Source organism: Carettochelys insculpta, chromosome 6 (assembly GCF_033958435.1).
Source record: "Carettochelys insculpta isolate YL-2023 chromosome 6, ASM3395843v1, whole genome shotgun sequence".
NCBI lineage: Eukaryota > Metazoa > Chordata > Testudines > Carettochelyidae > Carettochelys > Carettochelys insculpta.
Window position 1 is genome coordinate 8362274 of NC_134142.1, and position 14874 is coordinate 8377147.

Genomic DNA, 14874 nt, shown 5'->3' on the forward strand with positions numbered 1-14874 from the left:
AGGTCTGCAGAAGCAGGGCCAGGGCATTTCAGCATCGTTTGCTGCTCCCTGCTATGCCTGTTCTGAATCTGGTAATTCTGTGTGCTGCTGTCCCCTTAGAACTGGGCACGGATGTTTCGAATGAGGAATAATCAATCCCACGTTAATCCTCAGAGAGGCAGGTGGTCCGAACTTACCTTCTGGATGCGTGGGTAGCATTGGAGAAGCATAGAGGCTACTGCATAAGAAACTGAGCAACGGTGAATTGTACTGCCTCATCGCAGCCAGCGAGTTTACTCTCAGTGCAGAAGCATTTGGAGTTGCCGCTGTTAATTCCGCTTCGCTTTGTAAATGCGTAACAGCGTTAGGAAATTAATGTTGATCCAGCTGACTTTTTGGTGCAAGCTGTAAGTCGGTGGGGGCAGGGTACCCAAGGGAGGCGGACCCAACCTGATTTACCTATCACTGGGCCTTAGGCAAACATACACTTCTGGCCCCTCCGCAGGCCAGCCAAGGCGCCGACAGTATGGGTGCACTATATTAACCCTCTCCTGGCCAGCACTGCTCTACTAGTGGTTTAGTGACTCAAGTACATCCAGCTTGCACTGCATGGATGTTGCTATGTTACTTTGCCTAGCCAGCTCTATCAGGGCCTGGCTTCTGCTGCATAGACACTGTCCTGTTAACTCCCTTGGTCCTTCCCTCAGCCTCAGGTTCCTAGCTGGCTCCCATACATGACCGTACACATGGCAGGTCTCGAAGCGGTTGCTCAGCGAATCCTGTGGGCAGAGAAGTGGGGATGAGGCTGTTGGGAGGAGGTGAAGCTAGGTGGTCTTCCAGTGCAGAGAGCCCTGAAGAAGCAGCAATGAGCATATTCCACCCCTGGGTGGAATAAATTTTGTGTGAACCGAGGGATGTGCAGAAGTCCACCACCAGTAGAAACACACGCTGTGGGGGCCCTGCCAATCAACTGGACAGCAACTGGCTGTCCTGGGCAGCTGCCCAAGCGCTCAGATTACAGGGAATGCATCTGGCCACTCTCTTGCCCATTCAGGTTTGGCCCAGCCACCTCTGTCTGAGGGCAGCTGGTTGCAGATTTGAGTGGCTCTGTGACCCCTCCCGCTCAGTTCACCTCCATTGTGACAGAAGACCAGCCAAGCTGAACTCAAATGTGGCATTGTGCTGACCTGGTGCAGAGGGTCGCAGCGTGGCTGGGATTGGGTGGTGAAGTGGGGTGCTGGGCATGTGTCATGTATGTCTGTGTTTATCTAGTCCAGGAGTGGGGAATCCTTTTCTCTTGTAAGATAATTGGAGATACACATCTCCTAGAACTGGAAGGGACCTTGGGAGGTCATCTACTCCAGTCTCCTGCCCTCTTGGCTGGACCAAGCCCCATCCTTGACATCTGTTTGCCCCCATCCCTAAATGGTCTCCTCAAGGATTGAGCTCACAACCCTGAGTTTAGCAGGCCAATGCTCAAACCACTGAGGTATTCTTCCCCCCAGGGAAGAAGCTCTGGTCTTGGGTTGGGAGAGCCTCGGTAGATCTATCCATGGTACGCCCACACCATGTTGCGTATAGATGTAGTCGCCTTATCTCAAAAAGGATGTATCAGCATTGGAAAACGTTCAGAAGAAGGCAACAAAAATGAAGAGGGGCTTGGAACAGGTGCCGTCTGAAGAGAGATTAAAAGGACTGGGACTTTTCAGCTTAGAAGAAGGGAGGCTAAGGCAGGATAGGACAGAGGTCTATAGAATCGTGGCTGGTGTGGGAAAAGTGAATACAGAAAAGTGATTTACTTGTTCCCACAACCAAAGAACGAGGGGTCACCGAATAGAATAAGGGGGAGCAGGTTTAAAACTAACAAAAGGAGGTTTCTCTTTATGCAGCGCCCGGGAGGCCTGTGGAACTCTTGGCCAGAGGAGATTGTGAAGACCAGGAGTTTAACAGAGTTCCAACAAGAACTAGATGAATTCACGGAGGGTGGGTCCATCAATGGCTGCTAGCCAGGATGGGTAGGAATGACGTCCCCAGCCTCTGTCTGTCAGAGGTTGGAAATGTACGTCAGGAGGGGGATCGCTTTGGAGATTACCTGTTTCGTTCACTCCCTCGGGGCATCAGGCTTTGGCCTCTGTCAGAAGACAGGAGCCTGGGCTAGATGGACCTTTGGTCTGACCCCATGTGGCCGTTCTTATTAGATTAAATAATTCCACTGCAGTGCACCCTGGGGGCTAAAGCCTTCTGCAGTTCCAGGAAGGCTGGTGAGGTTCCTTCCCTGCTAATGCGACACTGTTCTCTCCTTTCCAGCTATGGCACTCCCTGCGAGAGAGGCCAGAATGTCCTTCCTGCGACGGGTGTGATGAGGAGAAGCTGTTGGCCGCTGAGTGCTCTGACCCTGAGGTTTCTGCCAGGACTCGGAGCGCCCCATTGAACCCCTAGAGAGAGCCCAGAACACAATGAACAAACTGAACTTCCACAATAACAGAGTCATGCAAGACCGCCGCAGTGTTTGTATTTTCCTCCCCAACGACGATTCGCTCAACATCATCATAAATGTAGGTAACTGCCTTAACCCGGGTACTTTCTGGGCATTTGCCTGGCGCTGGGTCTCCCAGGAGGATGTACTCCCAGCTGGCATTGTCAAGGTTGCCCTTATTTTACTAATGGAGTCTGACTTGTCATACACTGATGGATGTGATACAGGTGGGCTAGAGCAGTGGTTCCCAAGCTTTTCAGTCACACGGCACACTTCAGTGAGACAAACCATTCCACAGCACAGCCACTCTGTTTTCAGCTGAATCAGTTGTTCATAAATGTTGCGTTTACTTACATTTACGGTCTTACTTGGGAGGTTTGCAACACAGCGGTGCATACAACAAGCTAAACCAGGATCAAATGCTTTAATGTTTCAAATCTACCACAGAATGCTCCATCTTAGACAGCGAGCACAGACACATTTCCCAATTCTGCTTAACGTCATGCTAGGGGTGCTGAGTAAGCACTGAAAGCAGGTCCCCTTTCTGCCAGCCTGTTGGAGCCAGCACATGGCATTTAAACTGTGTTCCAGCTCCAACAGGCTCAAGCCCTCTCTCCCCCTTGCCACAGCAGGGAGTGGGGGTGGGCTCCCCGCCAGCCCATTCAGGCCGGGAAGCAGCATTTCAGCTGCCTCCCGGCACGAAAGGGGTCCTGCTGTGTCAGCATTTCCCCTCATGGTGGCTCGGCAAAGAGCCACCGTGAGGCAAGTCATGGGGAAATTGTCCAACCCTGCACCAGCTGGGACTCAGGCAGCCTTGCTGCTTCAGCTGGTGTGGGGTCGTCGTTTTCCACCCCCGACCCCTCACCCAAGGTGGCTCTGCAAAGAGTCACAGTGAGGGGAAATTGATGAAATGTCATGGCACGCTTGGACATTTCACATGGCACACCGCGTGCAGTGAAAACCACTGGTCTAGGCTGCTACTTGACTGACAGAAGAGCAGAATTATTTGCCCAGAGCAATTCTCCTTGCAGCACAATCATGCAAAATGAGTGACAAGCAGGTTGCCTTTTCTAACTCGACAAGCAGTTGCCTTGCTGCTCAATGCACGTTTGCATTAAACGGTATGGAAAAGTGGCAGCTGGAGGGGGTGCAAAAGCTGAGTTACCTTCATGACTGTTTCTGTAACCTCTCTGTTTTATGCGTATAAAAGAAAGTTGATTAAGGACACAGAAAATGTATGTCTACTTCCAACCAATCTGAGAAGGCGCAGTAGGATTTTACCCTCTTGGTGCTCTGAGAATTCATTCTTTGTGCACCACCCTATCTAAAGCCAACTGTTGGTATTTGAAGTGAGAGTCACTTTGTTAGGCTTCGTTGGGACTGAGTCGAGTTATGCCCTGTGACGTGTGTGCCCAGCCTCCATTGCTTGGGAGAGGATGAAAGTTAGAGGCAGAGTGGAACCTATTGACAGTAAATGGGTTTCTGAACTCTTCAAAGGGCCAAGTTTTGGCATTTAGTCTGGAGAAAGAAAACAAAATTGTTCCTCTCTACAGGCGAATGAGATTCTGAACCAGGAGTTTGGTGCCTGGTTCCCAGTCTCCTGCATTGTGGTGCTGTTATTTGCTGTGGTGCTTGGTGAATGTGGAAATGCTACAGAATTAGGAGGGTGGAGTTATACTTCCTTTGCTGTGATGTAAATTACTGTTCAGGGCAATGGAGAACTGGGCCCTTTGGGAACCTCGGGTTCAGAGAACTGTGAATTAACAGGTGCAGCAGCAAGGGGTCATTTTTAGTTTGCTTTGTTCCTAAAACTTGCGTAAGCCCTTTACATTGTGAGGCCCAGGGTGGTTGTGCACCTCTGCCCTCTGTTGGCTGGAATGGGAACTGTTGGGTTGTCACAACTAAGCCTTAATACTGCTACCTCTGGAGAAGATCCTGTTTTAACACAAGGGGTAGGTTTTGGCCCTCTTCAGGGACTATGCTGAACTAAAGTCCTGGGACTTTGGCGCGTCTTAGCCCTGATGCCACAGCCCTCTGCGCAAAGCTGATTTTCATCCGTGGGGAAGACCAGAGTTTTGTCCTTCCTGTAAAGTACTGACTCGCTGCTGCACTCAGTACAGAAACAGCCTTGACGTCCAAAGTGGCCATGGAGCTGTTGAAATGCACCAACACCTGAAGATCTGGAAGGCCTCGCCTGTAGCAGACAATTAATTTTGTTAGGCTGATACCAACAGTAGTGATCAGCTTGGCCTACCTTTGGAAAGCTCAATATCTATTTCATCGAGTGGGTAACGAGCTCAGCTGGGCTTCACTGTGTGCAGGGGATAGCATATATAATGTATGTGCCTAATGTTTTGTATTTCTCGGCACACATGCAACGCTTCCATTAACCTTCACCGGAAGCCATGAATGCACATCAGCTTCAGGATGGGGCCTGATTGAAGATTATAAAGCGCACCTTGAACCTGTTGACAGATTCCCATTCATATTTTCAGTCCTGTTTTTTTTCCGATGCAGGTTAAAATAGTATGTCGTGAGTTACTCGTCCAGGTGTGTGACCTTCTGAGGCTAAGGGATTGCCATCTCTTTGGGCTCAGCGTCATACAAAGTAAGTCTTGGTTTCAACTCTAATTCCTCAAACAAAATTCTGTAACGCACAGAGGCAACAGACCTATGTGGGCTGCCAGGATCGGAATAAGCCTGATGTTTCTGGAGTGAAATATTCATAAACAACTTGAGCACTTTTATAAAAGGGATGATAATATAAAGTGTTGGCTGTTACAGTATTGCTCCTCTTCACCCAAAAATCCCCCTTTGTTGTGTGCTCTGTCCAGTGACAGGATAAAGCTCTGGGGTTGCTGCTGGCTCACGTCGAAGTTCTATTTTCTTGCCATTTGCGATATATTTTATGTAATTGCCTTGTGCTTTCTGCTCTTGTCTAGTCTCCAGGGAACCTGCTCAGCCCACACTTAAGTCAGTGAGAGTTGGATCAAGCCCTGGGAGAACACAGCTGCCTTTAAACAGACATTTTAAAGCACTTTGCATAGTTCCTGGCAAACCACCCCTTCAAAAACAACAAATCATTCTTCTTTACAACTTGAAGGAAGCCATCACATGTTTTGACTCCAAGTTTCCCCCGCAGCTTTTGTGCAAGACTGTTTATTTCCGTATCTGTTCACCAAACAGCATCTCTACAAAGGGGGTTGTCCTGCTGGGAGTTATCTAGCAGTCCTTGGCATGACTCAGTGCCTGACAAGTTCAGTCTGTGGGAAATGCCATGCTGCATTGAGAGCCCAGTTCACCAAAGCAATTAAGCCCCTGCCCAAGCAATTCAACCAAGCACTTGAGGAGGTGGTTAGTTCTCATTTTAGTCAGTGGGATTTAAGTACCTGCACAAGTGCTTGACTGAATGTTGAAGGTACGTCTGCGTTGCATTGTGAACCCAGGTCTTAGGGACCCAGGCTCATGGACAGTGTTTCCTGGCGCATGATGCACTGCAAACCTGGGCTTACAGTTGCTGGACTGGGGCCTCCCAGTCATGTTAACACATCCATACTGCACTATGCAGACCTGGCTCAGGACTGTGGCTTGAGCTGTGTCCACTTAGCAAGGCGACAGGGTTTGGACCTGACTCTTGGCAGGACTGGAGATCTGACTCTAGCAGAGTTCTCAGACCTGAATGCTGAGCAGAGCCCGACTGATTTATGTGTGGATGGAAGGGCGCCTCGGGCTCAGTGCAGCTTAGGCACACACAGAGTGCCACGCTCTTTTCTGAAGTTTCTCAGCAACTGAAACATAGGGGTTGGAATTTATTGGAGAAGCTTTTACTATCCAATGAAGACCTTGATCATGTAACTCAAATGGCAAGGGACAGTCTGGTTGTACAGGGTCAGGTGAGGTCTAAAGGCTTGATAGTTCACTTGGCGCTCCAATCTCTATTTAGACTGCTAATGGCCATTGAAATTGCTAGAAGTGAGCATCCTAAATGCCCTTGAGGATATGGGCCTTGCTGCCTTGCCCACGAAAAATCCAGCTCCCGGTAGAGACCCCTCCAAGTTTGATAACCATTTGGCAATGTCAGGAGTTGAGCGTGGCTATGGAAGCAACACATCCCCTGCATGGGGCTCATGTGAGGTGTAGTACGGAACTCCCCCATTTTGGCAGCAACACTTTTTTGAGTTAGGAAATTGTCATCAATAATAGTTAGAAAGTCCAAGGATGGCATGAGACCTCCAGCACACGTCACTCGTAACTCTCCATGGTCATCTGGCTTTTTTTTGCTGCATGTTACAAGGAGGTACATAAGAGTGTCTTCCTGTTCCCACATCCGATTTGGTTGTCATTAGTAGACACCAGCTAGGACATTGACCCATAAGCACTTACTCATTTTCCTCTTAAGCTATCAGTGACTCAGAAACCAATAATGCTATTTTGGACATAGGGTGCCACTGCCCATGTCCTTTTGCCCAGTCACTCCTTCCTAAATAGGTTAAATGGTTGACTTTTTTTTTAACAAGTGCGTCATGTGAACCCTCTCACCAGGTTTCAGTAACACCAACTAGATCCAATGTAGTCTCAAAGATGAGCAACCCCAATTCCTCTTGTTTGTTACTTGGCTTCTAGTGTCGCTGTAGAGGCAATTCGAGTTTTTGCACTTTGTGTCCTTTAGTTCCTTGATTCATTTTGTTCATATCTTGATTTTGTGCTGAGTGCTTGTGTCTTCCCTCCTCTCACCTCCTCTGTGTTTTAATTAGTTTAACTATTCAAGCCAGCCTGTCCCTGGGGAGATTGGTTCTTTTCCTGCCGATGTGGAGCTCATTGTAACTCTGCACGACTCTGCACCTTAGAAGGTAGACCAGTGTTCCACTTAACGTAGCTTGTGGTTCACTTGCCAGATCCTCATCTCTCTCTCTCTCCTTCTGCTTGTGGGACAGGAAGCATATCAGAGAAGATCATCTGGATGTTCTTCTCTTTCAGCATATTTTCAAGTTCCCTGCAGCCACTGACTATCTGAGATGTATCTCACAACACAACATAATTCGTGCCAGTATGAATCGTCACCGGTGGATCCTTGTGTGTCAACTTCTGAACCCAGTCCAGTCTTCAGGGTGACTTCTCATATCTTAGATACGGGAATGAGTACACCACACCATTGTCCCACCTGTCCCTACGAGAGTGTTCTGTAAATTCTGAGTACTGAACCCCCAAGAAGGAGGGTTAGAGGTTTTTATGGGCAAGCTTAGTCTTCTAAATTGAGCTGTTCCCAAGTGTGTCCCATACCTCCCTCTCTTCCCTTTGACTGGCTGGTATCTTTCATGGATTCCATGCTGAGGACCTGCTATCAGTTGAAAATGTCTGGCTCTGTGGAATTCCTTCTGGTCTTCTCTCTGGTGGTCGTCTGCGTCCAGCCATGTAGGATGCTGCACCTGGTGGTTATGAACCAACAGGTCACTTCTCTAACTTCCTTCCTCTCCAGCTTCTTGATGGCTGGCTCCTTTCTTCCTGGAACCTCCGGTAGTGATGTTTCCCAAACCTGGAACTATTCGGTGTCTGTACTTGCTCTCCAATCCTAGAATCCTTTTCTCCAGCACAGCCACCAACTTGATCAGGCGTTCGGCAGGAGAGAAAATATGCCACATGCATTGCACATCACTGCCATGGCTGGCCATCTTGAAATGGCATGTATAGATGAACTTGGGAAAAAAAAGCCTCTCCTGCTCCCTCCAGAACTCTCCTGTTAGCTGCCTCTGCTTGCAGCTCATGAGTTCGCCTTGTAGGTCACTTTTGTACCACATCTTCCTACTTAGCTTAGCTCTGCCACTTACCATCAGAGATCGCTCAACCATTCTGGACCCGTCTATGCTACAGCTCGATACTGGCTCAGGCCAAGAGGCAGTTGAATTATGAAATATATGTCCCAGACTGTGGGGTCAGCTAGCCCAGACCAGGCACGATTTTTTACTTGGAGTGTGACATACATCTCTGGTGCTTTGATCAGCCTCGCCGTTTAATGTTTCTGAGGGTATCTGTCTCTTTTAATAAGAATCATAATCACAGGGTTGCAGGACACCTCAGGAGGTCATCAAATGCAACCTCCTGCTCAAAGCGGGACGAATTCCAACTAAGTCATCCCAGCCAGGACTTCAAAACCTCTAGGGATGGAGATTCCACCACCTCTTGAGGTAACGCATTCCAGTGCTTCACCGCCCTTCTGGTGAAACAGTATTTCCTAATATCCAACCTAGACCTCTCCCACTGCAACTTGAGACCATTGCTCCTTGTTCTGTCAGCTGTCACCACTGAGAACAGCCTCTCTCCGTCCTATTTGTAATCCTCCTTCAGGAAGTTGAAGGCTTTTATCAAATCACCCTTTGCTCTTCTCTTGTGCAGACTAAGTAAGCCTAAATCCCTCAGCTTCTTCTCATAAGTCATGTCCTCTAGCCCCCTAACCATTTTTGTTGCCCTCTGCTGGACTCTCTCCAGTACAGCCACATCATTTTTGTAATGCGGGGGTGGGGGGAGGTGCAGCATCTGCCAGAGTATTCCAGATGTGGCCTCATGAGTGACCTAAAGGGGAATAATCACTTACCTAGATATGCTGGCAATGCTCCTGCTAATGCAATAAGAATAAGCACAATAAATGTTCCTTGTGGAATGGTAGTTCTGTAGAAAGCAAGAACATGCTGTGACATTGCATAGTCACTGGCTTCTACCTGTGATAGCCGCCTCTTGCAAAGAAGCTAGAAAGATGCTTCCAGACCCTCAGGGGCATGAGAAAGGTGAGGATCAAGTGTGCTCACCAATGCCATGGATGAAGATCGGATACTCTGCCACAGGAAACACCTGGGTTTGTTATTTTCACAAGAGTGTTGAAGTACTGCTGCATTTTCTTCTTTTGAAATGTGTGTGTGAGAGACTGCGTAACTCTGGGCGTGAAATTTGCATAGTGGGGGTTTCCCTAAAAGAAATCTCGGGGGACCATTTGCAGTCTCCTTTCTGATCTCCCCTCCCCACTTTCTCATGCAGACAATGAACACGTGTATATGGAATTATCGCAGAAACTCTACAAGTATTGTCCAAAGGAGTGGAAGAAAGAAGCTAGCAAGGTATGACCGTCAGAGTTTGGGTGAGAGGGGCCAGTTATCTCCTTTCTAAAGAATCCGTGTTTCGCATTATTGGAGCGGTTCTACCTTTGGGGGAGGTTTGAAGGACACACAATATGTAAGATGAAGAAAAAAGCTTAGTGTGCAAAATAAATCAGCTGTTCCTGATGAGTGGTTTAGACCATGCAGGAAACTTCTTAATCTGCATCCCCTTCTACCTGCAGAACATGAGGGCATCTGACGTTCACAACCACTGAGTGATTTGTAAGGGAGAAGCCAGAGGAAATAAAGATTGCCTAGATTGCAATTGAATGTGGCTGAGTTGCAGGTGGGAGGCTGAATCACAGACCATTTGGGGAACTCTGGGAACTACACTAGGATTAGGGACGTCGAATCCCAGTTAACTGATTAAATGGGGGAGGGGGCGGCTGGAGTGGCCCCCCACCATGCACGCACTTGTCCAGTCCCCCCACAGTTGACTGTAATCGATTACCCGTTAACATCTGAAGTTAGGATCCCAGAAGATTAACCTTCATGGTAACAGACAGATGTGTCAAAACTAGTCAGCCCAGACACCTAGCTCTGGGGAAGGAGACCTCAGACAAGAGTGACCAGGGAATGGTTTCTTGTACTGAGATGGGAAAGCAAAGGGGTGGGAGTGTCAACTGACTCTCTGCAGAAAAGTTCTGGCCTGGACAGATTCTGTGGCAGAGATGGAGAACCACCAGTTGTGAGTGGGCCACGTGAGTGTCCCTCCTCCAGCCCAGTAGGCCACAGCAGCCTGTGGCCCTCTGGGGTTCCACCCATGGCCCTGTGGCCTCCCCTCCCCGACATACCTCTCATGCCCTGGGGCACTGGAGCCCCGCACTTACTTGCCCTTCCCCTCTCTCTTGCAACACTTGGAGTGTGCAAATCACCTGATTCCTGCTCTGTCCTCAGCCCTCCCCGTGCCTCTCAAAACTGGAACAGTCGTGACCAGCTGATTCACAGTGGTCCAGCTCTGGGAGGAGCGGGGACAGAGCACGAATCAGGAGACTTTGAATGCTCTGAAATTGCTGGGGGGAAGCAAGGAAGTGCCAGGCTCCAAAACCCTGGGGCATGAGAGGCATGTGGGAGTGGAGGACAGCCGAGGGGCCTCAGCTAGAGCCCAAGCAGAAAGCGTGCAGCCTGCCCGCCACTGTTTTGTGGCATCTCTTGTAGGCTGGAGATAACAGGAAAAATGCATAAAAATAACAAATCCCAAACACAACAATGGTGTCTGTCCCTCCCCCTACACCTGCTTACAGCTGCTGGAAACTTCATAAATCGGGTCAGTTGAGGAAAAAAATAACAGTTAACTGGCATCTAGTGGTATCTTCAGATCAACGTGATTTTTTTTTTTTCTCCAAAATTTTTCTCAGACTTCCCCCTTGCCCCTCTTTTTTAAATCTGGGAACTGTTGAACACAGAACCTTTTCTGTTTTAAAATGGAAACTGCAACTTTCATTTTGAGAACTATCCTGCCCTGTGAGTGACCTGACCGTATGAAATTAGCCACTCACACAAAGATGTGTGAGAAATGAAGAGATAAAATACAAGTTGAACCTCTCTAATCTGGCACCCCTGGGACCTGACAGGTGCCAAACAAAAGAATTTGCCATACCACAGGAGATCAATATTGTCTAGCACATTACCAGCACTTCCACTGTTTACTGGGCTCTTCGAAGATGTTTAGGGGTAAATTACAGCTAAATAACAGCCTAGAACACTGAGAGCCAGGTCTGGTGACTGTAAACAGGCTGTATGGGACCCCAGGAAATTTGGCTGCCCCCATAGTACGTGGTTGTCCAACTAACTAAAATCATGCTGGATTATGTATGTTTCTGGACCAGAGAGTGCCAGAGTAGAGTGTGTCAACCTGTATGTCAAACAGCCAACTGGCTAAATATTTATTCCCTGGAAGCTTTAAAAAAAAATAGAAAACTTTGAAAAAATAAAACATTTTCATGAAAAACTCCAATGTGTAGAAACAGCCACGCTTACATTGTTCCACTAGCTTAGCCATCTCTGTTTTTTTGAACCGTCTGGATGTGATGGTCATGATGGATTTTACACTGAGAAAATCTGATAAAGAGCATCAAAGACTGCATTATCTTTCTGATTTCACAAAAAACTTCGCAACCAATTATATTCTCAGCAGCTTCTTTTAAGGAACTCTCAGTATTTTCTGTCTATTGTAGGGTATTGACCAGTTTGGTCCCCCGATGATTATCCACTTTCGAGTGCAATATTATGTGGAAAATGGCAGACTGATCAGGTAAGGGGAAAACATTCCAGAGATGCAGTTTTGCACCCAAAAATGTTTTCTTTCTAATGAAAAAACATAGAACATGTCTTGGGTTATTCTTTCTTTGGCAGAGTTCATTGCACATATTGTGACTTTGTCCTATATCCTCAGCGACAGGGGTATGCTAGAAAAACTTATTGGTAACTGGCCTTTGTTTGATCAGTTTCATCTTTCTGTCCTTACACCAATTTAGGTATAAGTGCTACTGCAGGGGTGGCCAAGCAGTTAGAGACTAAGAGCCAAAAGAGCTGTGGGTAGAGTGTAGAGAGTCACGTATTAGATACTTAATTGTATGTATCTACGTACAATATATAAATACATAATCCATGGCTCAGTGCCCTCTCCCTCCCCCAGAGCCAGGCACCCCCAGCCTCTCTGCTCTAACCTAATTCTCCCTCCCTCCCCCCCAGCTCCTCTCCTGCCATCACCCCCAGCTCTAACCCAATGTCCATTATGCCTGGGACTCACCCAAGCCACCGCTGCCTGCACATGCTTCTTCCTCCACGCACTGGCGCACATGCGCAGAGCGGCAGTGACCGGTGCGGGCACATGGCTCTGAGCAGGAGCTGTGTTTCACGGAGCAAAGAGCCACAGGCGTCTCAAGAGCTGCGAGTTGGCCACCTCTGTATGACTGTGTGGCTGTTACGAGCAGGGAGAAATTGTTTTGTTTTACTGTAGCAAGGTACAATAAGTCTCTTGGAATGTAGTTTGGGCAGATCACCGCCTACTGTATTTTTCCCTCATAAAGCAAAAAGCAGGCAGAATTCAATGAAATATACGCCTGAGCCAGACTTTCCAGAAAGAAGGGTGACGTGGCTTACCCAAGTATGCCTGTTGACGTGCACCCCTAATTGGGCCTGCATTTTACTGCAGCTGTGCTGTCCGACCAGTTATCACCACAGCTGTCCATTAGCTTGTTGTATAGCATCATCTATCCTATTAGCCAGCGTGTGCCTGAGATTGGGTGTGCTTATTTGCATGTGCCTCCTCTTCATGGCCTCTACCTCTTGAGAATTTTGGGATTCCTTTAACGTAATACCGTGATCACTGGAACTACTGAGAGGTGGAAATAAGCCCATTTGCAAGGCGTGGGTCTATGTGAGGTCAGCATGTGCCCCAAGAAAATCTGGAATAGGCAGACAGGCTGGGCCAGTAGCTAAAACTGCAGCATGTTCCTCTTATTAAGCTGGTGACTACTTAGAAATACAACACAGGTTGAACCTCTCTGATTTAGCACTCTCTCGTCTGGCAACATCCGTAATCCAGCATGATTTTAGCCAGACAACCGCTTGTCATGGGTGTGGCCAGGTTTTCCGGGGTCCCATAAAGTTTGTTTCCAGTCCTGGCTCTCAGTGTTCTGTGCTGTTATTTAGCTGTAACTTACCCCTAAATGTCTTCTAAGAGCCCAGTAAGCAGTGGAAGTGTTGGCAATGTGCTAGACAATATTCACCTTCAGCAAATTCTCTCATTCAGCACCAGTCAGGTACTGAAGAAGAGAGGTTCAACCTGTAGTCTGCACACAGCTCAGAGCTGAGGTGTTTTCAGGTATTTGATTTGTCAGCCATAAGAGGTACTGGCTGGTAGCTTTGGTCCCAGAGGTACAATACGGGTAGAGAACTGCTGTGACTAAGGTCAGGGTTTGCAGAGTAATTATTTTAATTAAAGGTGAAAAGTGCTCACCAGAGAAAACAGGAAAAGGGCCGAGAACCTGACTCAGTAACGTGTTGTCTATGTGAACTTTCCACTGTATTTATAGAGGTGAGCAAAGCTCTGTCCTTGGCTCACAGATGTGTGTCCACAGAGGTCTTGGCCTGAAAACCCTGGCCGGAGAATTCGCTCATGGTGGCTCCCTCTGCGAGGACGGGAATGTGTGCTGTTCATGTCATCTCTCTCGGGCAGGATTACCTGGGTCTGAGTTTTCCCGACATTGCCTCTCATTTCATTGTCCGCCCTCTGTCCTGGCAGACGTGTCAAATAGGCAATATCTGGGGGCTTGGGGGGGAGCCGACACGTCAGCTCATAGACAGCCCCTGGATTGGGCCACTTCCTGGTAGGTCCTTCCACTGCATTCGCATCTGATTAATCCCTTGCAGTTGCTAAATCCTGCCCGCGCATGTGCTCTGGCCCTGGGAGGGCAGAGCCTCCAAGGAGGTGCTGACAGATGGCTGGCTGGGTCTGTCATTGCAACCCTGCTGTTGTGACAGGGAGCCACACTGTCCCCCCCTCGAGTGAGGTCACAGGTGTCCTCTCCAGCAGCCCCTCCAAGTGCACACACCAGTCCAGGACCCCCCCTCCAGCCCCTCCTCCAGCAATGTGCCCTTTTTAGTAACCTGGAACATGGCAACTTTACCCTAACACTATTTATGGATTTGTCTGATCGCGAGGGAGGTGACTGAAACAATGCACTTAAAAAAAAAAAAAATAGTTGTCTCAAATGTTAGAGACAAATTTGCAGTGCAATCCTAGAAGGGCCGGTTTATTTGCTAGTAAGGTCTGAGCTCCTTAATGACGTGTAGGTGAAATGTCCCCCAATAACAAGGGTTATAGCAAAAGGTGCTGGCTCTATTGGAAGCATTGCAAGGATGGCAAGAATGACTGTTCATACATGAGCGCGCCCCGGCCAGGGGAGGTAATTCTCGTAATGTAGAGAGATGGACTTGCAGGCCAAGGATGCAACCGTCAGACACCAAGGAGCCCCTGTCTTGGTGCATAGCAGGGCACCCTCCCTGGGAGCCGATGTCTCGTGACTATTCCTGGGATCTGCTTCTCATCCCCTACAGCACAGTTCCTTCCTTGTGACCAGACAGAGTTGTAACACACACCTGGGGGCACCTAAATTGAGGAGGAACCTGGGAATCTGGCAGGACTCCTCTAGCTGCATCTCCACTTCTGTCCCTAAGGTTTTCCCACCACATCAGCACCCGTCTGGAACCCCCTGCTTCCTTGCTCAGAGCCCCCAGATCAGCTGAGAGTTCTTCTCCCAATCTCTC

General features: G+C 48.4%; 1 protein-coding gene across 3 annotated transcripts in view; it reads left to right on the plus strand.

The window, feature by feature from the left end:
* The window catches only part of FRMD6 (FERM domain containing 6), an 80960-nt gene that overhangs the window by 37081 nt on the left and 29005 nt on the right, over window positions 1-14874 (plus strand). For 2 of the 3 annotated variants that reach the window (XM_074996206.1, XM_074996207.1), the window contains exons 2-5: window positions 2287-2534; window positions 4973-5063; window positions 9482-9561; window positions 11778-11854. In XM_074996206.1, coding sequence (XP_074852307.1) covers window positions 2436-2534; window positions 4973-5063; window positions 9482-9561; window positions 11778-11854 — 347 coding nt within the window. In that variant the 5' untranslated portion in view covers window positions 2287-2435. Of the gene's footprint in view, window positions 1-2286; window positions 2535-4972; window positions 5064-9481; window positions 9562-11777; window positions 11855-14874 lie in introns of those variants that run through there. The other variant, XM_074996208.1, reaches the window with a different exon arrangement.